The following is a 27,039-nucleotide window of genomic DNA, read 5'->3' as shown; positions in this document are numbered from 1 at the left end:
TTTCACTTAAAACTAGAAGTTATTTATTTTTAAGAATACAGTTTCCGCTGGGCATGGTGGTGCATGCCTTTAATCCCAGCACTCGGGAGGCAGAGGCAGGCAGATTGTTTTGAGTTTGAGGCCAGCCTGGTCTACAAAGCTAGCCCAGGACAGCCAAGGCTAACACAGAGAGACTCTGTCTCGAAAAGCAAAAACAAACAAACAACAACAACAACAACAAAAAGAATACAGTTTCCAATGCTTGATAAAGCCAGCATTTGTTAGAGACACACAGCTCTAAGGCAGAGGGGGATGAACCTCCCAGCAACATCGCTAATGACATTAAATCTGTATTCAGTTATCAAGAACACAATGCAGATAAGCACATGTATCAATTATAAATGTGCTGCTAAATTGGCCAGTTTGAAATTAAAATCAAAGTGATTAATGCTGTTGTATATACACACATCTTAAGCAGTTTCCTAAATATGCAATTACTTCATTACTATAGAAACTATAAATATAAAAATATAAACAAGGTCTAGTTCCCATAACCTCTAAAAGCTGAACATTGAGGCAATTTAAAATGTTGTGGCTGTACAGAAGCGGGAGAGCCGGCCCTGCCCTGATGAGACAGGAGCGGGTGAGCTGGCCCTGCCACGATAACAGATGGCCCTGCCATGATGACATGGGAGCAGATGAGCCCTGCCCTGAGGACAAGGGAGTGGGCTCTGATTCAGGGCTCTGAGTCGACCTCACCCCAACATCTACCCCATGTATGACCTGCTGGAACACATGAAGGGGCCGGACCTGCAGACTCAAAGATTAAGAATCTCCTTGACACACAGCAACAATGAGATATCTGACAGCAGTCCCAGTGAGGATCCAGTAATGGTAGTGCAGGCCTCAAACCAGACCCATGACTCTTAGCAATGAACACTTGAAAGTAAACACATGTGGACAAAAGGCGTGATACACTACAGCTTCTGTGACAAGATTTTTTGTTTGTTTTATTTTACTGGGGGGAGGAGAAGGATTTTGGTGCATGATGTGTAAATCATAGACATTCAGTAAAAGTTAAAAAAAAAAAAAAAGAAAAAAAAAGTTGTGACTGTAGCCAGGCAGTGGTAGCACACACCTTTAATCCCAGCACCTGGGAGGCAGATGCAGGAGGACTGCTATGAGTTCGACAGTCAAGGCTACACATAGAAACCCTGTCTCGAAAAACCGAAAAAAAAAAAAAAAAAAGTTGTGGCTGTAACTTCATCTGTTTGCAAACTGTCCAGACCAAGGCACATTATTTTCTCATGTTGTCACTGTGTAGTGTGACTATCATGCCCCAGGGGTCAGCAAAGACATTTATATTTAGCATATGGATTCTGAAAGAAGTATGTGCCTGTCTAACTTCTTTCTATACTATAAATTGCAATTAGTAATGGCCATATGAGCTGCAACTCATTATCTACAAACTAGCCTATTTGAGAAAGGCAAATGAACTGACTTAAATTGAGGCAACACCTTAACTGGGGGCTGAGTTTTAAAAAATTTACTTGACATTTATAAATAAGCTTTTAAATTAATGTCTTTACTTTTTATTTATGAAGCCATTTTTGTGGAGTTAAAAATGAAACAGTAGACTGCTCCTGGACTTGCAAAAGATGCATTATTAGAAGTCAACATCCAGTGTTAAAAAAAGCAAAATCTACTCGGGGAGGTCCTGGTGCCTGCTAGTAAATAGGCAAGCTTCCATCTGCCTACCTACTGAACTCACACACATAAAGATTATTTGACTTAGCAGGGAGGGGGTGGTGTTTTACAACAGCCAGGGCTACACAGGGAAACCCTTTCTCAAAAAAACCAAAAAACAAAACAAACAAACAAACAAAACAAAAAAAAGGAGGGTGTGGTGGCACAGGCCTTTAATCCCAGCACTCAGGAAGCAGAGGCAAGTGGATCTCTGAGTTAAAGGCCAGCCTAGTCTATAGAGTGAGGTCCAGGACAGCCACAGACAGAGAAACCCTGTCTCGAAAAAACAAAACAAACAAACAAAAAAACCCAAAAGAAAAAAAAATTACTTGACTAAATGAAGAAAAGACTGCCAATGTTGATCAAAGTTTATTTTAAAATTACTAAACTATCCTATTAGCAAACAATAACAATGTAGTCAAAAGAACTTCCAAATTTTGGATCATATAGAAAAATAAAGACGGCAAAATTATAACTTAAAGAAGACAACTATTACATGCCAAGGACTTAAAACATGAAACCACTAACATTTGGTTCCAAGCTGCCGATTACAAAAGCTCTCATAAAATCTTGAGATTGTCCACTTTGTTTATATTTTCCAAAACAATTCAATTGCACAGATCTGATATTTGTTATTTCAGACTACAGAAATAATTCCTGAAATACTACTTCCTGGATTAATAAGAGCTGCTGGACAAGTCAGGACAGGCAGTCCCTGTACTAGGACAGTCTTAGGTTGGTCAGTAAACCAGTTTCCTAGAATGCTTTTTCACTCAGTGTTATACTCAGTAAGCTCCCTACAAACACTGACATTTCTTCTTGCCACCGTATTAACCCCTGCTTACTATCCATGTACTCAGAAGGCACATATAGAACTTAACCTTTCTCTTTAAAAGCTCAAGCTCAGGACTAACAGACTAATCTCAGGAATAAAGCAGTTGACAGGAGCTGCCGCTAGGGCATTCCGCCTTAGAGCATTCCCAGTGCCTGGCACTGACAGAAGGGCTTTCAGTGTTAAGATGGCAGGGGAGAAATGGTATGACAAAGGTGACAGAGACCAACTGAGATGAGAGTAAAATGAGCGAGCAGCAAAAGAAAAGGCAATATATCCAGGGAGCATCAAGCTACGCAAACACGCACTAATTCTGAGCTAACAAACTGGGCTCAAATAAGGCAAGTTACGCCCTTCTTAGAGCTCCTTGCCTAAAACAACAGCCATTTGTGTGCTTAGGGTAGATAAAAATGTAAGTTATGGCCAGTGAAATGGCTCGGTGGGGGAAGGTGCCGGCCACCAAGCCTGACAACTGATCTCCAGTTCCCACATGGTAGATAAAAGAACTCACTCTCCCAAGCTGTCCTACACCCTTGCACGCATGCATGCATGCACACACGCACACAAAGTAAACAGATGTAATAAAGAAAATTTTAATTAAAGACAAAACACTTAAGTTCCGGTCTCCTCAGACCTGAGGCATGCACTGCAAACTTTCCAGTGCCCCCCTGAGTGGGTGAGAAGGCCAAGTTTCCAAAGCACCATTCCAGAGCCCAGGTAAATGTTTTCACAAGGAGCAAACAAGGTGCTGGGGAGACGGCTCAGTGCTTAAGAACGCTTCTAGAGGATCTGGATTCAAGTCCCAGCGCCCAAGTGGCAGCTCACAACCTTCTGTAACTCCAGCTCCGGGGTATCTGATGCCCTCTTCTCACTTCACAGGCATGGGGTATGCATGTGGTACAAGCACAGACATGGAGCCCCAAACTCATGCATGTAAAATAAGACAATGCTTAGAAATCTTTTAATATGGCCATGGTGACTCATGGCTGTAGTGCCAGCAGTTGGGAAACTAGAGCAGGGGGACTGCCATGGGTGAGTTTAAGGACTGCCTGTGTACAGAGTGAGGCCTTGTCTCAAACCAAAGCAACAAAAAAAACCACAAACAAGCAAGCAAACTGTAATTTATACAATGTGCCCATAACCAACATCTGGGCATGAGAGACTTACCCATTAAAATGTCTTTTCTTCCAAAGTACTAGTAATTGTTTTTAACCAATTAAAACTTAATATACTATTCTGGATAAGAGGTTATCTATTATGGGCAGCTGTCATTTGTTCTTAATTTTGATGTAATTTCATTTTTGAGGTATTTCAACCCATTTTCAAGGTACTGCTCAATATGGATTCTGTCACCAGCACTTGCTAACTTTGTGACCTTAAATAGGGCCCTGAACCTATCCTGGGTGCCTTGTTCTCCTCGGTGAGAAACAGAGCCTCGACCAATACACAGACAAGATTCCACGCAACAAGCTGAGGAGCTGACAGGAGCATGACAAAGCAGGCTGACCTCTCTTCAGGCTGCTCTCAAGTGAGTCTCTCTCAGCTGGACTGTCAAGCCCTGGTGTGTTAGAGGCCTTCAAAAGCCCCACACGCTGCAAGAGCCAATAGTTCCTCCTGGAACCTGTTTCCTCCCTCCCTCCCTCCTATGGTGGGCTGAATGAGAATGGCCGCACAGGATCATGTATTTGAACGTTTGGTTCCCAGATGATAGACAATTTAGGAAGGATTAGGAGGTGTAGCCTCCTGGAAGAGGCATGTCACTGGGGGTACATTTTGAGGTTTCAAAAGCCCAGGTCAGGCTCTCTGTCTGCCTCCGTCCTGCAGATCAGATGCAAGGTCTCAGGCTACTGCTCCAGCGTCATGCTTGGCTGCCTGCCCACCGTGCTGCCCACCATGAAGAGCATGGACTAACTTTGTAAACTGTAAGCCAGCCCCCAATTAAATGCCTCCTTTTATATGATGCCTTGATCATGGTGCCTCTTCACAGCAGTAGAACAATAAAATATTTCTAATCTGTAAAGGTTTTGGGAAATTCTTCCACTCAACTGGTCACCATACAGTTCGGAAATTTCCTGCGCAGTCCTTTAGCTGAGGACCTTCACATGTTCTTGGACTGGTACAACAGTCATGTAACTGCCATGCTTAGGACCTGTGTCCTCTCCCTACACAAAAAATGCCACTTGTCTCCCGACCCCTATCCCCCAGGCCCCCACCCCTTGGCTGTCCTGGACTCACTTTATAAACTAGGCTGGCCTGGAACTCAGTGATTCACCTGCCTCTGTCTCCCCCAGTGCTGGGATTACAGCTGTGCACCACCAAGCCCAGCTATGCTACTAGTCTTAATTAGGGTTTCTAGTGCTGTTATAAAACCATGCCAGCCTTTAATCCTAGTACTCAGGAGGCAAAGGTAGGTGGATCTGAGTTCAAGGCCAGCCTGGTCTACAGAGTGAGTTCCAGGACGGCCAAGGTTACACAGAGAAACCCTGTCTAAAAACAAAAACAAAAACAAAAACAGCTGGGCATGGTGGCTCATGCCTTTAATCCCAGCACTTGGGAGGCAGAGGCAGGTGGATCAATGTGAGTTCCAAGGCCAGCCTGGTCTACAAAGCAAGTGCAGGACAGCCAAGGCTACACAGAGAGACCCTGTCTCGAAAAACAAAAGTAAAAAACATGACCAAAAGCAATTTGGGGAGGAAAGAAGGGTTTATTTATTTGGCTTACATATCCCAAGTTCACAGTCTACTGAGGGAAGCCAAAGCAGGGACCTGGAAGCAGAAGCTGACGCCGAGGCCATGAAGGACACTGTTGAGTGTCTAGTTCCCTGTGGCCTGCTCAGCCTGCTTTCCATACACCCCAGGACCACCTGCCCAGGGTGGTACCTCCGACACTGGGTGAGTTCCCCTGCATCAATCATCAAGCAATACAACCTCTTGCCTAGAGAGCAGTCTGATGGAGGAAGCTCCTCAACTTGAGATTCCCTCCTCCCAAATGGCTGGGTTTGTGACAAGCTGACAAAATATACACAAAACAAGCCGAGCCCACCATTCTTCTCCATTTCCTCCCACTGGAGCCCACCGGGTGTCTAGGAAAAAAAGCTTATCTCACACACACACACACACACACACACACACACACACCCCTGTAACACAGGTCCTACCATGAAAGCATGCCTGGCGAGGATGATCTTCTCTCACCCAGAATACCTGCACTCAATTAGAATGCCCTGATTCAGCCTAAGAAACTTCTACTCCCACAAAGCCACTTCAGATAGCACCTCTTCCAAATTTTCAATAGTCTTCCAAGCAAAGCAATGTCCTTTATCTTCTATTTTTACAAAGAATTAACATTCTCAATTTTCTGGAAGCTGTGAATAACACAGAACAGGTTCTGACTTTGAAGCTTGGAAAAAACAATTAGATGAGAGATTCTGATTTCTTATAAGGAATATGTTACTCTAGAATGCTATGAAAAACCACAAGGGAGCTATTTAGCTTTTAAAAAGAAGGAAATTTGAAAAAAAAAAAAAAAAAGAAGGAAATTTGTTAAAAAGAACACATACCACAACATGAACAAATTTTGAGGCTTAATGAAATCACAAGACTAGCGCCATATGATTCTACTTATAAATAGTATCTAAAGTAATCAAACATAGGAATAGAGCATAATGAGGTTTGCCAGGGGCTGGTGAGTGACAAGTTTTGTAATGGGCATAGAACTTAAGATTTTTGTAATATAAAAAGGTTCTAGAGATCTGTTTGACAACCATATAAACATATTTTTAGAACTACTGAAATGCATACTTAAAAGAAGGGATTTCCTGCAACTCCAGTTGAAAACAGCCTATCACATGAGATTATCAATAAGCCAAATCCTGGTACCCAACTATCTTACTGCAATTGAATACTACGTCTGTGGTTAGCTACTATTCCTTATCAGGCCTGACCCACCAGCAGCACTTGACTCTGCTGTTCCCGCCACTGGGTTCTAGGACAGAGCCTTGCCTAGTTCCTCATCACCCAGTGTTGAAACATGAGCACCTTGGAATCCAATCTTCAGATCACTTCTGTTCAGCAACTGTACTGGCTGGTTTTGTGTGTCAACCTGACACAAGCTAGACTCATCAGAGAGTACGGAGCCTCAGGTGAGGAAATGCCTCCGTGAGATCAAGCTGCAAGGAATTTTCTCAATTAGTGATCAGTGCGGGAGGGCCCAGCCCTTTGTGGGTGTGTCATCCCAGGGCTGGAGGTCCTGAGTTCTGTAAGTAAGCAGGCTGAGCAAGCCATGAGGAGCAAACCAGTGAGCAGCACCCCTCCATGGCCTCAGAGATCAGCTCCTGCCTCCAGCTCCCAGCCCTGCTTGAGTTCCTGTCCTGACTTCCCCCAATAATGGACAATGAATGATCTGTAAATGTGGGTCAAATAAACCCTTTACCACTCCCCAACTTGCTTTTTAGTCATAGTGTTTTGTTGCAGCAATAGAAACTGTAAGACACCAACTCTTATCCCTAGGAGTAGAGTCCCATCTCATCTAATGCGGCTTTCCCGTCTTTGCATTGTTATCTCTCTAAACACCTTTTTAGAAGTTGAATTACCCCATTCCCCACAAACCTGTACACCAAGGGGTAAGACTGTCAGGTAGCACTGAGCTTTGAAATAACTCACTAAGAAGTCTCTGTGGCTTGTTTTTTTTGTTTTGTTTTGAGACATGGTTTCTCTGTGTACCCTAGGCTGTCCTGGACTCCCTTTGTAGACTGAGTTAGCCTTGAACTCACAGAGATCCGCTTGCCTCTGCCTCCCGAGTGCTGGGATTAAAGGCGTGTGCTACCACGCCTGGCTGTGGCTTGTTCTTAATTGTTGTTTACATCCTCCCTCAAAACCAATTTTTGGCCCCAATGGAAAAACACCACCCTGTTGAGAATGCACATCCCAGTACTACTTCTGGGCTGAAGGCTTCCATTTTGGCTACAGTCTAGAACTCTTCTCTGGACTCCAATTGTCTATTAACTCACTTTCTGACTTCACTTGAATATCCAAAAGGCATTTTAACAGGACCCCACCACCACTCCCAATCCTCCCCAGCCAATCATTTCCTTGTGTAAAATCAATGCCTTCTGTGTGCTGTCCATCAGCCTAGGAGGGCAGGAGGAGCAGAGGCTGGGGCAGGGCTTGGAAGGCCCTGAGCAAGACGGAATGACAGACTTCTGGGACCAGCTGCAGGGAGGCAGATCAACTTTATTCCATGGGTGAGGGGAATAGATAGGAAAAGGGAAGCAGCCAGGGGGAATCTGGGATACCTATCAGCACCTGTCACAGGATAGGTGCTCACAGTGCACTAGTGCCCTCGCAGGGGCACACTACCTAATTATCATATGGGGGGAGCATTCTGCAGGAGGCTGCAGGAGGCTTACTTCTACCAAAAGCCAGCATCCTCCAAAGAAGGAGGACAGGCAGAGCACAGGAAGTCCCACTTGGGGAAGGGAGTCCTTCACCTTGCGCTGAGCTCAGAGAGCTGTCTGGTCATGGAGGCTGCAAACTTCAGCAGCAGGGCAGGCCCTCCAACAACCTTCGTCATTCTTCCCAAAGTTGAGGAGCTGACCTCCTCCCGAACCCTGCATTAAACTGCAACCCTGCTGTGCTTCCAGCAAGCCAGCCCTGCTCTTAGCTGGAGTCTCTGCACTAGGCGCTCCTTCCACTGAAAGAGAAGTTCATACAGCATGGCCCCTGCTTTTTAGTCAGTTATATTGGAAGACAAATTTGTTTACGTTTCATCTGGTTACTTTCATACAACAGCAGAGGCGTGTAGACACAGACACTTCACAGCTCGCTAGCCTTAAATGTTTACTACAAGGCGCTATCAACAGGCAGTGCCTCACCTTTGTCAGATCTTTGCTCAGACAGGACCTCCTCCATGCAGCCTTCCCTGAGCAATCTATTTTAAGCAGCCTACCCTTGCCACAGCTACCTACTTAGGCTAGCAAGCTCTCCCTGATTTCCAATGGACTTTCTCCCACAGTACTTAAAACCACGGAACATTCTACATTTTACTTATTTATCTTGTTTTGTGTCTGTCTTCCCTGGACTACATACAATACAAAGGCTTCAATGGGGAAAATATTTGTTGTTGTTGCATCGTCCAAGCTAGCCCCTGAAACACAGATGGTCCATAAGTATTTGATGAAAAAATCCGTGACTGGCACACACCTGATAAATACTTGCAAGAGAGTGTAGAGAAGGGCACAGAGACCTCGGTGTACTCAGGCACTTCACAGTGACATATTTAATCCTGCTTCCTAGCTTCATAAACAGGTCCAGCACCCAAGTGCTTAGGTCACCCTGGGATTGCCTGATCCTCTTTATAGATGAAATTTTAACTAAAATCTATCTTAAAATAATTCTAACACACACCTATCTGAGCACAATGAAATGTTCCTCAAAACTTCATTTACTAATTGTGAGAGAAGCATGTCATTAGTTGCTTTGCCTCTAACTACAAGGTTTTATGGCACTGGGTAAGATCACTTTCCAGTATGAACAAGAACTCTCCAGCTCCATATATGTATATTAAAAGGTGAAAGAAAACCCTGAAAACCCAAATTTCAAGGATATAACTTAAAAGGTTATCTACACAAATATTTCACCTATAGGAATATAACTCCATTAAAAGTACCTTTATATTAATTACTCTTTTTAGAAAGAGACTTGGTATTTACTCAAGCAATGCTTTCTAATTTGCCTAACATTTATAGTTGTGAAATAAACCATTAATTAGGCTTAAAAAAAGATGGGAAAGTGAAACTGAGGACAAAGGTGAGTAAAGCAGAAAAGGAGGAAAAGAAGGCCCTATCGCTTTTGGTGTGGAGAGAACACAGACCTGCAAGTCCAGAGCTGCTCAGGCAGAGACGCTTCTGCTTGCAGTGGCTGACAGTCATTTCACTGACTCATACCTGCTCAAATGCTGAGAAAAAGTGACTGGTGAGAGGAAAATTGCCAAAGAGAGGGTAGAAAGAACGCAGAAGCAGAGAATGGGGAGACCAGTAAAAGGCTGCCTTCTGGACCCAGCATGGCTGCTGCGCTCATCAATGTCCAGCAGCTGCAGTCACCCATTGACAACCCACACAAGCTGGAGTCCATCAGCATTCCAGCACAGGTGGGGAGAGCTCCTGCCGGCTGCCTCTCCCTGGGGAGCTGTTGGCAATGGTGGTTGCTAGGGGAGAGGGAGTCACACCACACCACACTCACCTCACCACACCACACCACACCACACCACACCACCACACCACACTCACCACACCACACCACACTCACCACCACCACAGTCACCACCACACCATACCCACCACACCACACTCACCACACCACACTCACCACACCACACCACACCACCACACCACCACTCACCACACCACACCACACTCACCACACCACACTCACACACCACACCACACGCACCCACACCACACCACCACACCACACTCACCACACCACACACCCCCACCACACTCACCACACCACACCACCACACCACCACTCACCACACCACACCACAGCACCACACCACACGCACCACACCACACGCACCACACCACACACTCCACCACACCACACTCACCACACCACACTCCCACACCACACTCACCACACCACACCACACTCACCACACCACACTCACCACACCACACTCACCACACCACACGCACCACACCACACGCACACACCACACGCACCACACCACTCACCACACCACACCACCCACACCACACACTCACCACACCACACTCACCACACCACACTCACCACACCACACTCACCACACCACACTCACCACACCACACCCACCACACCACACTCACCACCACCACACTCACCACCACCACACTCACCACACCACACCACACTCACCACACCACACCACACCCACCACACCACACTCACCACACCACACTCACCACACCACACTCACCACACCACACTCACCACCACCACACTCACCACACCACACCACACTCACCACACCACACTCACCACACCACACTCACCACACCACACCACACTCACCACACCACACTCACCACACCACACTCACCACACCACACCCACCACACCACACCACACACACCACACCACACTCACCACACCACACCACACTCCCACACCACACTCACACCACACTCACCACACCACACTCACCACACCACACTCACCACACCACACCACACTCACCACACCACACTCACACCCACTCACCACACCACACTCACCACACCACACCACACTCACCACACCACACTCACCACACCACACCACACTCACCACACCACACTCACCACACCACACCACACCACACCACACTCACCACACCACACTCACCACACCACACTCACCACACCACACTCACCACACCACACCACACTCACCACACCACACTCACCACACCACACCACACTCACCACACCACACTCACCACACCACACTCACCACACCACACTCACCACACCACACCACACTCACCACACCACACTCACCACACCACACTCACCACACCACACTCACCACACCACACCACACTCACCACACCACACTCACCACACCACACCACACCACACCACACTCACCACACCACACTCACCACACCACACCACACTCACCACACCACACCACACCACACCACACCAGTCACCACACCACACCACACCACACCAGTCACCACACCACACCACACCACACCAGTCACCACACCACACTCACCACACCACAGTCACCACCACACCATACCCACCACCACCACCACTACCCTGCCAGTGATATAGCTACTGTTAAGATGCCCTTGCTTCCATAAATGTTCACCTATGCTGCATGCAACCTAATTAACAGTGGGGCACAAAAAAACAAGCAAATAAACCAGCCAAACAAACAAAGGATATGAAAACAGAAGGGGACTTGTCAGGAAGGCGGGATTCAGGAGTAGGAAGACTGGATTAAGAGAGGGTAATAATGGGTGTGTGTGTGTGTGTGTGTGTGTGTGTGTGTGTGTGTGTGTGTGTGTGTGTGTAGACCCAAATACATTATATTTACCTATGAAATTGTCAAAAAGAAATTCAAGAAACAAACTAACAAGAGACATGGGGTGAAGTCTCACCATCAGTTGTATGATTTTAGATGGAGACTTGCTGTTTTAGGCTGGATATTTATTTGTGGGAAACCCTGTCCTGTACACTGAAGGATGATTAACAGCATGGTTCCACAAATATCCTTTGAGTTCTGATAGCCAATGGGACTCTAGATATTGCCAAAAGCAAGCACTGGGACTACTAGCATGAACCACTCTGCGAGAACTTCATTCATAGGCAAGCACTCTACCCTCCTAGTTTAACTGTATGTAGAATCTCTGCAGATAATCTCCTGACTAACGTCTCAACTAAGCCATGCACTAAAGCTATACAGAAGCGGACTGGTGAGCACTCCTTCTAAAAGTGGAGGCTGCTTTTAAAGCATCTATTGTGTTCTTTCCTATGTACAATGCTGTTCTATGAGCTGAAGCAAAGCATGAAGCAAAGCAAGTGGTACAAAATACCTAAGATCCAATCTAATGTGTTAAGCCCAAAACTGGTTCATTATAAAAACACTGGCAAGAGTTCAAAAAATTCATTCCCACAAACTGCAATAGAAGTAAACACCCTGACAGGAATCTCCTCAGACTCCCAAAATGTAGATGACCTTTAGCTACTAGTGAAAGTTTTAAGCAACCAGCCAGGTGTACACAGAGAATTCCAGGACAGCTAGGACTGCACAGTGAGGCCTTGTCTCATACATAAGCTTTAAGCAATGTAACTTTAACATACTGTGTGATATACACGAATGGAACAAAGATCTCAAACTAGTGACGGCAACAAATAAATCCAGAGCAGACCCTTCCATGTAACCTAGTGCCTCCAACATTAAACACTGCCTTAGACTTTATGAAAAATACAGGAAACCAACCCACTCCTCAAAGCACTCACAAGTCAAGATGAGTGAAAAAAAAAAAAGTATCAATATAGTGGGGGAAATGCCACAACATGTAAAAGTTTCTGATCAAATCAAGAAGGGACTTCTAGCAAGGGGTAGGGGAGAAGGAGTAAGAGGCAGTATAATGGAAGGTTATACGTGACGGGCTGGCACCTATTAGTAAAGTGATTAACAACAGTACATTGGGCATGTTAGCATTTGAAGTCTTAGGGGACTGGGGGAGCTGAAATAAGAATGCTCCTGCCCAGCAGGGTGGTGCATGCCTGTAATCCCAGCACTCGGGGGGGGGGGGGGGGGGGGGGGCAGAGGCAGGTGGATCTCTGTGAGTTCGAGGCCAGCCTGGTCTGAAAAGAGAGTTCCAGGACAGCCATGGCTACACAGAGAAACCCTGTCTTGAAAAACCAAACAACAACAACAACAGAAAAAGAATGCTCCTAACCTACCTGCCAACCGCAAGGCTGTGTTAAATCTACTTTGTAGAGAAGGGTAATTAGTACAGGATCAAACTGACAGGATAAGCAAGGCTATGGATTAACTCCTATGGTCAATCCAGTGAGAGCAAGGAAAGAAGGAAGTCAAGGCAGGTCAGATAGGAGAAAAGCCCTTTGCACCGACAAAGAGTCACAATGCCATCTGTCATGTTTTACTGACTTTTTAAAATATTCACAAAGAGTTCATTAATTTACAGTTTTATTTCTGCAGTTATTAAAATACGGAATCTAGGTCAAGTGTTTTCAACATGCTAATACTGTTTCAAGTTATGTTCCAAAATGCTAAACTTCAAATCCACATATGTATATCTCCCAGATGGTATTTTTGATAACCACTATGTTTAATAGAGAACAAAAGAGCAGCCAGGTGTGGTGGCGCACGTCTGTAATCCCAGCATTCTGGGAGGCAGAGGCAGGCGGATCGCTGTGAGTTCGAGGCCAGCCTGGTCTACAAGGTGAGTCCAGGACAGCCAAGGCTACACACAGAAAAACCTTGTCTTGAAAAACCAAAAATAAGAGAGGGAACAAAAGAGTGTCTTAGTCCCTTGTCAAAGTTTTAGAACCTCACAGCTTGGATAATGTAACCATTTGGGGCTTGATTTCAACTTGGACTAGCGTAATTCCTTCATGCAATAAACTGAAAAGAGCCATAGGGGGTAAGGGGGGAAGAGAGTATCTTAAAAGAACTGAAGGAGACACATCTGAAACTGTAAGCCAGGCTCCATGCTGGCCCAGGATCGTACAGCTTAGCTTCAAGTACTCAGTGCTCATGCTTGCTGGATGTATCCAGGCGGGCTCCAGGACTGCTGAAGTGATAGGCTAACATGGCACCTAGGAAAGTGACAGCAACTGCTTGGGCTCCTTCTGAAATTCAACACCCTTCATTAACTTATGAGGAATCACAGACAGACGGTCCCCAAAGAAGAAAGCAAGGGAAGGGGGGAGTTCATAGTGATTCTGACCTTCTAACGCAAACAATACTTCACAATGGGAATCATGACTACTGCAGCGCAGAGACTGCACGAGGAAGGACGTACTTCAGATGACCTGCAGCCAACAGTTCCTCATGCTACAAAGAAATACACGGCTGTGCATGGTGATGCAGGCCTCTAATACTCTATATTCTAATACTCAAAAGGCTACAGCAGGAGGATTGCTGCAAACTGAAGGCCAGCCATCCTGGCCTACAGAGACCCACTCTCAAACAAACTTGAGTGTGATCATGCACGCTTGTCATCCCAGTACTTGGGCGGCTGAGGTTATTGTACACTTGAGGCCAGCCTGTGCCACAGAGTGAGACCCGCTCTTAAAAAAGGGGGGGGTGGGGGGGAAGGCCATAAAAAAGTAAACAAAGTCCAGGGGACAGGAGGGAGATTTTTCTTGATTTGGACAATGAGCCAGGAGTCACTGTCTTCTAGGTGACAAGATCTGATGGCCCCTTCTAGCCCTGAGAAAAATCTTCTATTTTATTCCTTACAGTTGTAACACTTAGCTGTGTTTGCTGGAATATGGGAATGAACAGCAGACACCAGTTCTGTGGGTACGTTTTCTGTTTCGTATGGGATAGCTTGCTTGCTCTGGAGCCGCATACTTCTCTCCAGATATAATCCCTATGCACTGTGGGAGCAGAGGGAGTGTTGCATCATGTCTGATCTCTGACCCTTAGCAAGTGCTTACAATTCCTGTAGTACAGATCCGTTCTAGACGTCAACCAAACAAAGCTCAGAGTGATGAAAAGCAAATAGGACTTGCCTGCTATTCACGACACAGGCTTGTGTGCCTCTCTGTACACAGCCTGTAAACTAGTGTTTTTATAGTGCAAATTACATATATCTGGCCGGCATCACTTCAACACAGGCTGAGTGCTAGTTACTCACTAGATATACAACATTCTGTCAAAAATAAATAACACCTTTTTTGTTTGTAAAGATGATCTGCTACTACTGTAATTCACCAGAACATTTCAAAATGAGGCATGTACCATGAGAAAGAAATCTCACAAAATGAAAATAACACTGTCACATTATTACTTTAGTACTCCAACATAAAACAGACCACAAAATAGGAACAGTAAGCCAGAGCCCACTTAAGTGGCCTGAGGAAAGGCTTTCCCTTACAGGGCTGCTGCTGTCCATCTCTAGTCAGCCTTCCAACATTCCAACACCTATCCAACGCTAAGTGGCTTTTTGTAGTATCAGCAGTTATAAGAGACTTGGGAAGTTAGGCAGGCTGATGGCCACAATATGAGAACCCATCTTTAAAAAAAAAAAAAAAAAAAGCAAGCAGGGAATGGTGGTGCACACCTGTAATCCTAGTACTCTGGGAGACAGGGAGATGGACCTCTGAGTTCAAGATCAGCCTAGTCTACATAGCAAGTTCCAGTACAGTCAGGGCTACACAGAGAGCACTGTCTAAAAATATAAACCAGCTGGGCAGTGGTGGCGCATGCCTCTAATTCCAGCACTCGGGAGGCAGAGGCAGGCAGATTGCTGTGAGTTTGAGGGCAGTCTGGTCTACAAAGCAAGTCCAGGATAGTCAAGGATACACAAGAGAGACCCTGCCTCGAAAAACCAAAATAAATAAATAAATAAACCAACCAACTTCTTTTTTTAAATTTATGCTTTTAGGACAAAAAGTAAATAAATGACATTATTCTTAAGAGACAGTAGTTGAAAAAATAATCAACCCATGAATATTAAACATTCAACATGTAAATAAATACAAACTGTACATTTCATGGCACTAAAAAAAAAATTGTGTGAAAAAATATTTGATTTCCTAGCAATGGATACCACTATAAATAAATTGTATCACAAAAAATTCTTAAGGCACTACCCAAATTCTTTTGATAAATCTACACTTCTTCATATTTAACTCATGATTTTAAAGTCTCCAGCTTATAAAAATCAAAGGGTTCATTAAACTGTGGACCTAAGAAACCTACTAGGCTCAAGGCGGTAATAACGAAGTGTGGTGGTTAGCTCTGTGGTCAACTTATACAGATGAAGAAGTGTCTAGGCCATCAGGGAGGCGTAGCTATGTGCCTGTGCCGGCAGACAGGGAGCTGAGAAGAGACTGGGGTTGGAGGCTGAAAACAGAAACAGGAGAAAAGCAACGCTGTCCTTTTCTCTGCTCCTGATTGGCCTAGATAAAAAGAGGAGGTCAGCCCCTCCTGCTTCCACACCTTCCCGACCTGACAGACTATGTCCTCTCCAACCCTGAGACAAAATAAACTGCCTTCGTCAGGTCTCAGTCACAGCAATGAAAGAAGTACTAAGAAGGGCCTCCGTGTGAGCTCTTCATCTCTGTCCCTCTCAACACCGACTTCAGGGCCTAGCATTCACAGCGAGTTCCTGACAGGAGCTCATCTGAATGGCTAGTTTTAACAAATGGCATTAACTATTTTGCTGCTCTGACATTTCAGTATACTGTGTGCTGTTACCAATCAAATTTGATTTAAACCATTACTTAATATGCATCTTGAGTTTGTATTCAGAGAACTCTTTCCATTTAACAGAAATAACAACAATAATTGTTCTGTTCTTTAAGAATGTGGCCCCCGCCTTTAATCCTAGCACTTGGGAGGCAGAAACAGGCGGAGTTTGAGGCCAGCCTAGTCTACAAAAGTCCAGGATAGCCAGGACTGTTACACAGAGAAACCCTGTCTCAAAAATTCCTTGAAAAAAAAAGTACAATTACTGTATATAAAGGACAGAAAGAGTCAGGTGAGTGGAGTCCTTAAAAGCTGCAGACAGGCTGAACTCAACCAGTGACCTAGCGACTCTAACACTGCTGGGGATGCAGAAACACAGAAATACCGCCAACCGTGCCAGCGATGTGTACCTGGGTTCCTCTGTATTCTATCCTTTACTTAAAGCCAAACCTCTTAAGATGGCTGTTTCAAAATGGTCACAGACCTTTCGAAAGCTGGCGGGTAGGTAAGACAGAGATCAATCAGAACACATAGCAATAATTAGGAAAATAAAATGCTGTGAGATACTGAGGAAGGACACCTGGGGGGGGGGGGAGGAACACAGAACAGGGTGGGGCAGGAAGAGAACTACAACTGTTGCTCATTCAAAATCAACTGGATAAATCGTGTGTAATCACAGCTTTCTTATAGTTAGGCCTAGCAACAAAGCAGGTATCTAGGGGACCATGTGTGAACCCTCGTATTCAGAAAATTATTCCTGTGACAGCTAATCTGGTATCAGCTTCAGCTACTGGGCACACCTGTGAGGTGTCATGAACTATCTGAGGGGGGAAGGCCTACCTTAAACATGGCAGCACCTTTTGGCATAGCAGAGAAAAGAGGAGAAGAAGAATTTGTGCATGCTTTGCTTTCACTCCTGGTGAGTTCATCTAGCCTACTGCTGTGGCAGCATTCCTTCCTGGTGTCAGAGCCAGCCTCCTGGGGCTTCTCACACGGGCTGAAGGCCAATAGCGCTCCTGGATCCCCCGCACCCCGCACCCCCAAGCCTCCAGCTGCAATGTGGACTATGGGTCTTCTAGCACTACAGCCTCTCGGCCACGGCGGGGCTACACGGACCACACTCTCCGTGTGAGCCACTGTAACATATATCATCCTACACGCTCTCACTCTCCTTCCACAACCCAACTGTGTGGTAGGAAACAGTATTCTTTCTTTTATGCTTCAGTTAGACAAAAACCAAGTAAGTCTTTTTATACTTAATTTTCCTCAGAAATCATTTTGAGTACTTTAAGAGTCTATTTCTAAGGATTGTTAAATGCTTTAGAGTTTTTAACTACTTGCATCTTAATGGGCAGACAATAGAGTTTGTCTGAATTTTAATGTTTACTCTACATTTAATAAAACTTATAGGCCATTAAAAACTCACCAAGGAAAAATCTAATTCAGAAAAATCAGCCTCTTCATCCAACAATAACAGTATAAATATTTTAGTATTAGCTTACTTTAAATATTGTCTATATATTTTCATATGTTGTGGTTTAAATAGGTAAGGTCCTCACAGACCCATGTGCACTATTAGGAGGTGTGGCTTTGTTGGAGCAGGCATCACCTTGCTGGAGGAAGCATGTCACTGTGGGGCAGGTTTTGAGGTCATATACTCCTCAACTATCCCCAGTGTGACAGTCTCCTTCTGCAGCCTGCAGATCAAATTGTAGTACTCTTGGCTCCTCCAGCACCTGCATACCGCCATGTTTTCTGCCATGATGATAATGGATTAACCCTCTGAAACTGTAAGCCAGCCCCAATAAATGTTTTCCTTTATAAGAGTTGCCATGGTCATGGTGTCTCTTCACAGCAGTAAAACCATAAATAAGACAATAGGTAAATACAATTGGTTCTACAGCGTCTAACTTCATAAATAGGTCACCAATGGGAAAAAAATTAAAGCTAGGCATGGTAGCACACACCTACAATCTCAGCACTTGGGAGGTAAAAACAGGAGACTCAAGAGTTCAAGGCTAGCCTGAGTTATGTAGCAAATCTGAGGCCTGCCTGAGTACCTGAACTACGTGAAACTTTCTCCATGTGGCGGGGGCTCTCCAAGGGGGGTGGGGAGGTTAGGTCAGAGGTTGACATCAGGTATCTTTCTCAGTCACCCTCTACCCTCCGCCATGTCTTATGAGACAATGAGTCTCTGGCTGAACCTGCAGCTCACCTTTCAGCTACACTAGCCAGACAGTTAGCACCAGGGACCTGCCTGTCTCTGCTCTCCATGTTGACTTTATGTGATGCGCTAGCTAATTTTATGTCGATCTGAAACAAGCTAGAACTATCTGAAAGGAGAGGACCCCAACTGAGAAAATACCTCCATTAGATCTGGCTGTAAGGCATTTTTGTAATAACTGATGTAGGGTGGGAGGCACAGCCCACTGTGGGTGGTGGCAGCCCCAGGCTGGTGTCCCGAGCTCTTTAAGAAATCAGTCTAGAGGGCCAGGCGTGGTGATGCACACCTTTAATCCCAGCACTCGGGAGGCAGAGGCAGGTGGATCACTGTGAGTTCGAGGCCAGCCTGGTCTACAAAGTGAGTCTAGGACAGTCAAAGCTATCACAGAGAAACCTTGTCTCGAAAGACCAAAAGAAATCAGTCTAGAACATTAGGACAGCCTTGGCTGTTACACAGAGAAGCCCTGTGTGTGTGTGTTGGGGGGGGCGGGTGCGTGAGCTAACCTTGGACAATGAATCAGTGGTAGCCAGATAGGTGAGAAGCAAGGAGTGGGAAAGCAGACGGCCATCACCTATAAGAGAGAGGGAGCTGAGCGGTAAGAACAAGTGAAATATGGAAACCTTGGAATAAAAGAACTTAGACCTTACCCAGAGGAGATGAGAGCTACAGGTACTTATGACCAAGGTTATGATTAAAGCTTGCGCATTAGAAAGACCATTTTAGTAAAACGAGATGGGAATGGAAACTGGAGCGGAAGTAGAAAATGAGCATGTGCACTTACACAGGCATGGATACAAGAGACCATCGGTTCTGCATCTGGAGTACAGTATCTGTGCACCTCCTGATGCGGGTGCTGCTGGGTCCACACTGTAGCTCTCAAGCGTGGGCAGAAGCACACTCAGCTGCTAGGCCACCCGCCTCTCCAGCCCCGGCAGCAGGCTTCCACAGACATTATTATAAATGCAGACATCCTCTCAGGCTTACGACGCACACAAAGGTGTTTCAAATGACCCTACAGAAATTTCACAGGTGGCTTTTTAAGGTTTCCTCTCTCCTGTCACTAAGCTGCTACCAACGCTTCTACTGCAGTCCGAAGTACGCAGTTCTGAAAGCATACCACCTCATGAGAAAAATAAGTTTAAATATGGGGACGGGAACAAGAGGAGGTAATGGAATACATCTGTCATGAAGGCAGAATGGGGAAGTAAGCTGGGCATGGTGGCATTTGCCTAGGGAGCTGAACAGTGAGTTGGAGGCCAGCCTGAACTACATGAAACCCTGTCTCAAAAACCAAAACCAAAAAACCATTCATACAAACACCTCCAATAAAAAGGAAGGGGAAATATTTGTATGAGGAGTGGGGGGTGAAGGCCAGCAAGAAGGAAAGAAGGAGCTGGGCGGCGGTGGCGCATGCCTTTAATCCTAGCACGTGGGAGGCAGAGGCTGGTGGATGGCTGTGAGTTCAAGGCCAGCCTGGACTACAAAGTGAGTCTAGGCCAGCTAAGGCTACACAGAGAAACCCAGTCTTGAAAAACCAAAAAAAAGAAGGAAAGAGGGCTGATGAAGACATCGGGGGAGCAAATAAGCACAAAGTATAATTATGTTTGTGTATGAAAATATCATATAGGAACCTATTTTCTTATATGCTAATTAAAATATTAAATACACATGGTAAATGTATGTGCTTTATAGTGCATTCAGTTCACTAGCATATTTTGAAACAGTTCTTTCTCACCGAGCTCTGTCTTTACTTATTTCTCTTTGTTATTCCAAATATAAAAATTTTTTCCTAGAAAACTTATCTCTGGCTTTGAAAGAGTCTATTAAACCTTTTTTTTTTTTTTTTTTATACTTTCTTATTGAAAAATGTCAGGGTTGAAAAGGAAGCACAGCAGTTAAAAGAATGCACTGCTCTTGCAGAAAACTGTAACTCCCCCTTCATAGGCTCCAACACCTCTAGCCTTGGCGGACTCCTGCACTTACACATACACACACGCACACGTGCATGCACACACAGAAACATGTTAGAAGTAGATCTTTTTGGAAAAAAATCAGAATTTTTAACTTCAGAGTCAAATCCTTATAATATTTGGGAAGTAAATCTAAAAGTATGTAAGTACACTGATATATTTCCCTACTAAATGTTGAAACCTTGCAAGGCCTGGTGGCATAGGCCTTGAAGTCTCGCAGAAGCAAGAGGATCTCCATGAGTTTGAGGCCATCCTGGTCTGCATAGTGAACTCCAGGCCAGCCAGGGCTACACAGAAAGACCCCGCCTTTATGAACAAAAGCAAAAACAAAACCCTGAAATCTTTTCTGCAAGTTATCAAAGCAGTCCAATATAAAGCATTCCAATAGTAATGTTTCTAATATTAAAACTGACTTCAAATCCTTAGCTATACAAGGCTATCATGGCTTATTATGATAAAGTAAAAGCATACATTCAAGACACACAGAAGGAAGTTCCTTCATATCAATTACAAATATCCTAAAAGCAAGTGTAGGCCAGTGAGATAGCTCAGCAGATAAAAGCCATAATGATAAAATAAAAGCCTCGGGCTGAAGAGATGGCTCAGCAGATAAGAGCACTGTCTGCTCTTCCAGAGGTCTTGAGTTCAATTTCCAGCAACCAATGGTGAATCACAACCATCTATACTAGAGTTTTTGTTTGTTTGGTTGGTTGGTTGGATTTTTTTGTTTTGTTTTGTTTTTCGAGACAGAGCTTCTCTGTGTAGCCTTGGCTGTCCTGGACTCGCTTTGTAGACCAGGCTGGCCTCGAACTCAGCGATCCACCTGCCTCTACCTCCCAAGTGCTGGGATTAAAGGCATGCACCATCATGCCCAGCCCTATACTAGAGTTAATGCCTTCTTCTGGCATGCAGGTGTACATACAGATAGAGCGCTCATATACATAAAATAAATATATTTTAAAAAGAAAGAAGGAAGGAAGGAAAGGCCTGGGTTCAATTGCCAGAACCTATATGAAAAGCTGGGTGTTGGTTCCGGAGAGATGGCTCAGCAGTTAAAAGCATTTGCTGCTCTTGCAGAGGACCCCGGTTTGGTTACCAAAACAAGCAGTACCCATACACATATGCAAGCAAAATATTTATACACATGATTTTTTTCATGTGTAATTCATACACAAAATAAAAACAAATCTTTTTTTTTTTTTTTTTTTTAAGCTGGATGTGGTAGTGTACATCTGTGATCTCTGAATGCCTATTGCAAGATGGAAGGCAGAGACAGGTGAATCTCTGGGAGGAGAGAAGGAGGGAGGGAGGGAGGGAGAGAAGGAGAGAGGGAGGGAGGGGGAGAGAGAGAACTAAATAAATAATTGACAAAGATTTAGAAAGCAAATGAGGACAAGCAAAAAGTGAGACTCCAACCATTCCCTGTACTTACAAAACCCCAAAGGAACCACATGATGATCACGGAGAAATGTTTATTTCAAAAACTAGGCTACGCTGATTCCTCTCGCAGACTCCTTATTTTTATTTCATCTACTTTCAACTGATCCCAGGATTACTTTTTCCTCAAACTTTTATGATTTTTTTTATTATTTATTTTTTTAAACTGTATCAAACCATAGTAAGACAAATAGCTAATCATATATTCAAATCATTTAACTAAAATGTATACTCATTTGATATTTATACGAAAACATACTAGGACTGTTGTATTTTAGGAAAGAAGAACATAATTTTTTTTGTTTTTGTTTTTTGTTTTTTGTTTTTTGAGACAGGGTTTCTCTGTGTAGCCTTGGCCATCCTGGACTCACTTTGTAGACCAGGCTGGCCTCGAACTCACAGGGATCGCCTGCCTCTGCCCCCCGAGTGCTGGGATTAAAGGGGTACGCCACCACGCCCGGCAAACATAATTTTAATATGCCTCATTTATAACTGGGGAAGGGAGAGAAACTAAATTAAAAGAACAACAAACCAATGTGATTTAATGCCCACATGTTTTACGTGCACTATAGGGCAGGCCCAACGCTGAGGCCCTTAACCTGAGAAGCGAAACCAAACCAAACAAGAAACTCTTCCTCTTGCAAATGCTTCTGACATAATCCTAGCGGAGGAATGTGCACAGTCAATAAAAACAAGACATGCACTTCACAGTTCTGATCAGAATACGAAATGGCATTTCAGAGTATTGATGGACAGAGCCGCATAGCTAAGAAGTTATTCCTTAATCAATGGAAAACTCCTTTATACACACTTTTATTTTAGCATTTACTAAAGACAAATTTTAAAAGGAAAAGGTAGGGGTTTTTGTTGTTTTGGGTTTGGGGGGTTGGTTTTTGGTTTTGTTTTTTGGTTTTTCAAGGCAGGGTTTCTCTGTGTAGCCTTGGCTGTCCTAGACTCACTTTGTAGACCAGGCTGGCCTTGAACTCACAACGATCCACCTGCCTCTGTCTCCCTAGTGCTGGGATTAAAAGGCATGAGCCACCACGCCTAGCTGGGAAAGGTGTATTTTTTTTTTCTGAGACAGGGTTTCTCTGTGTAGCCTTGACTGTCCTAGACTTGCTTTGTAGACCAGGCTGGCCTCAAACTCACAGAGATCTGCCTGCCTCTGCCTCTCAAGTGCTGGGATTAAAGGCGTGTGCCACCATAGCCCGGCGAAAGGTGTATTTCTTAACTGTTAAAATCTCTAACATGAGCCAGAGGCAGGTGGATCGCTGTGAGTTCCAGGCCAGCCTGGTCTACAAAGCGAGTCCAGAACAGCCAGGCTGTTACACAAAGAGACCCTGCCTTGAAAAACCAAAAAAAAAAAAAAAAAAAAAAATCTCTAAGTTGCCCAGGATACCTAGTCAGATTTCTACCGAGTCTCTGGGCAAGGCCACAAGGACGGACTCCAGAGCTCTGTAGAGAGCAGAACCAGGGAGCAGCTCCCAGCAGTGGCCAAAGGCGCACAGGGTTGACTGGGCCACAGTGAAGGCTTCCCACGGCGGGGGTGTTAAGAGCTCAGGAGAAGTTATTTAGAACAGTTGTGAGATCTCACGCTCTTTAGTAACAGAGCAGACTCCCTGTGTGCCATGGAATAGTTTCTGAAGTAACACCATTCAAAAGCAAAACTAGAAGATTCTTAGAGTCCCTTCCAGATCCAAAAGCCAAGAACCACTTCTACACCCACACCCCACAATACTAGCAAGAACGAAAGAGCGTCCTTTGCAAAGCAATGCCTTTACCTAACTGGAGGACATTGCAAAGGCTTCCTAGGCAGTCCAAGTGCCTGCCGGGCTGTCTGGGTCTCTCTAAATGCAAGCCTCTTGCTCTTACTGAAATACAAATTTCACTTTTCAAAATTTTTAAAGCAGATTCTAATTAGAGAAGGGCCCCAAATCACCAAACTGATTCTAGCTGCATGACCTTGGAAAGTCACTTCTTATAGAGACTGAAAGTAAGATCATCAAAACATAAGTTTAAGTCCTGGTATCCACTCCATCCACTGCCAGTAAGACAGGACAGGCGTGAAATGTTTAGTGACTGACAGAATCACTGCTGTCCCAAAATACGTATACATCAAATAATTCCAACCATTTTTATCCTTTTTTTTTTCCTGCTACATTTTTTTTATCCACATGCTAAAGATGGAACCCAGGGTTTCATGTACACTAAACACTCTACCATAAAGCTGCATCCTCAGCCTCAAGAACTAATTTATTCTCTCAAAAAAAAAAAAAAAAAACTTTTTTTAAAGGAACCTGAAAATAAGATTTCCTATGGAGAAAGCATTGAAATGTATAGTTTCTTTTTTTTTTTTTTTTTTTTTAAGATAAGGTACTCAGTTTTTAGAAATAGGGGTAAACTACATATTGGTGGTAACCATCACTGTTTTTCACTCTTGTTCTCTCCCTCTGACCCCTTACTGCACCCGGTTTCTTTTTCTGTGAAAGGGAAGCATCTGGTTCTATTAGCTGCCTCTGTAGGAGCAACTTCCCTTTGGGGCCTGAAAGGCCACATCTGTAAAACAAGGGAACTGAAATAATTATTAACTCCTCAAGTCTCTGCTCTAAAGAGAAGTATAATTCTGCTTTCCTCCTACTCATTAATAAGTCCTGCTGCCTTGGCTTAGTGCTCACCACTCCCAGACTCAAAGTGCTGCCCCACAACTCACCTCTTTCCAATCTCTTTACCTTTCCTCATCATCTACAACGGACACTCAGGTGTCTTGGCTTAGAAATTATGCAAATTGACCTCTCTAAAAACACAAGCCTACTTACCAATTCGAGCTCTGTGCTGCTCTGTGGCTAGAATAGGCCAAGCTGCTTTCCTGGACCCTAAAATACACTCCATCCAAAGAAAAGTACAAACACTTCTGCAACGGGCTGCCATTTTTCTGCCAATCAATCATAAGCACTGTGGCTTCTGGGTGAGTTTCTCTTTGTTTTGGCAAGCTGGTCACCCCCTCCCATCTCCTTTGCTATAAACCAAAACATTGAAAGGCCTAGTGGTCACTACATAAGATTGGAGGTGCCCGATCACACGCACTAGGCACCCCTCTCCCGACTCCAGTCCCATTTACCTCTGGTCCACACACACCCACCTCGTCAGCCTCCTAACCTCCCTAAGGCTACGCGCCTTTCCTCGGTCTAATTTCCCCTCAGCTGTCATCAGCCTCCCCTCACCGAGGCTGGGTCCCGGCTTCCACCTCACATTCCTGACCTCCTCACTGTCTGCCCCCCTTCCTGCCCAAGCTTCTCCCTCATTCCTTTTCTCTGGCCCATTCCACTACCTGTCACAATGCGGGACCTGAGTCAAGACCGGGTCCAAGCCAGACCTTAGAACAGCCAAACCTGTTCCGCTAGCTTGTACTCCACTCCGGGTCCTGTCTAGTCCCTTCCTCATTTTGGACCCTGCCTTCTTTCTGATCGCTGCCATTAAAAACCCTATTCCTAACCCCACTAGCCCTCCTGTGTGACCCGCAAAGGCCTCTCTATTCTGGCTGGCCTAAAAGGCACTATTTCTGACTCTGACCCCGGTACCTAATGCAATGCTTCACTGAAATCTAGTGTCACAAATACCCAGGTCCACTGGGACCCCAGTTTTGACACCTGATATTCATGGCCTTCCCATCTCTCCCAAGCCAGGAGAATGTGGAACTGTGGACTCCCATGCCCATCTCCCCAGGATTCCTGCCCACTGCGTGGACTCAGCAGGTAGCCCAGGAGACCCGCTCCACAGCTCAGATCCGTACGCCGAACTCCTAGTGGGCAGATTCCTCCCCCTCCCTCCTCCCCCGCCGCAAGGCCCTTCTCCCCATTTGACCCCAGTCTAGTGACGCCCCGATCTCTGACCAGAGCCGGTGCTCTATTATCTCTGTACCCCGCCACCCCCAGTTACATTTCAGTCCCCGCCCAAGAGTCCCGCTGCGAGCCGGGCGAGCTGCGTCCCCTGTCCACGGGACTCCAGCCTCTCCCGCGAGGTCAGGGCTGCCCCCCACTCACCTCCGCGTCCACCACCTCGTGGTAGGCGGGAGGGGGATCGAAGCCGCCGCCGCCTCCGGTGCTCCCGCCGCGGGAAGGCCCGCTGCCGTCCCCGCTGCCGTCGCCCCGTGGGCCGCCGCCCGGCCCGGGACTGGGGCCGCCGCTATCCATGGGCTCGTAGCCGCCGTAGTCGAGGCCGGGTCGCTCGTTGGTGAGCAGCGCCACGGCCTCGTTGATGTCGTTCTTGGCCAGGCGCAGGGCCTTGCGGATGGTGGCGGGGTCCGAGAAGCCCATGCACAGCAGCGTGGTCATGTGCTGCTCCTCCTCCGATTCCATGGCTCCGGCTACGGAGCCGCGCCGGCCGGCGTGCGGCGAAGCTGCGGCTCCCGGGCCTGGCGGGCCGTGCCGCGCCGCTTCGGCGCCGGCCCCGTCCCCGGGAGGGCCCCTGCGCTCCTGCCCCGCGCGCTCCGCGGCCGCCGGGCCAGGGTTAGGCGCGCGCGTGGGCGCCGCGAGCCGAGCCGGGGCGGTGGGGCTCTCAGGCGCGGCCGGCCGGCCCAGCCCTGCGCGCCGCCATGTTGGCCTGCTCCTCCTCCTCTCCGCGGGGCCGCGCCTCCGCTCCCGGAAGCGGCACTAGAGGCGTTCGGCGGGCCCTCCCCACCCCCACCCCACCCCCACGCCTCCCCCGGGCGCCGGCTGCGCGGAGCGGGGTGTGTGCGTGTGTGTGTGTGTGTGTGTGTGTGTGTGTGTGTATGTGTGTAGCTCTCCGAGCCGGGAGGGGCGCGCGCGGAGCGTGTCGGAGGTGAGAGGCCGCCGCGCGCGGCGCGAGCGTGAGAGTCCTCCGCCGGCGCCTCCGCCCGCCCCTTCCCGGGCAACAGGTTCCCCTCTGGGACGGGAGGGGCGGGCG

At 46.1% G+C, this 27,039-nt stretch overlaps 1 protein-coding gene across 1 annotated transcript in view; it reads right to left on the bottom strand.

Annotated features, from left to right (window-relative positions):
• Usp24 (ubiquitin specific peptidase 24) overlaps nt 1-26,522 on the bottom strand; it is a 134,125-nt gene extending 107,603 nt beyond the window's left edge. The window contains exon 1 of the mRNA XM_051171821.1: nt 26,157-26,522. Coding sequence (XP_051027778.1) covers nt 26,157-26,471 — 315 coding nt within the window. The 5' untranslated portion in view covers nt 26,472-26,522. The remainder of the gene's footprint in view (nt 1-26,156) is intronic.
• Between the last annotated feature and the right edge of the window lie 517 nt (nt 26,523-27,039).

Source organism: Acomys russatus, chromosome 29 (assembly GCF_903995435.1).
Source record: "Acomys russatus chromosome 29, mAcoRus1.1, whole genome shotgun sequence".
In the NCBI taxonomy this organism is placed as follows: Eukaryota; Metazoa; Chordata; class Mammalia; order Rodentia; family Muridae; genus Acomys; species Acomys russatus.
The sequence above is the reverse complement of the archived record's forward strand: the minus strand, read 5'-3'. Positions and strand labels throughout refer to the sequence as shown.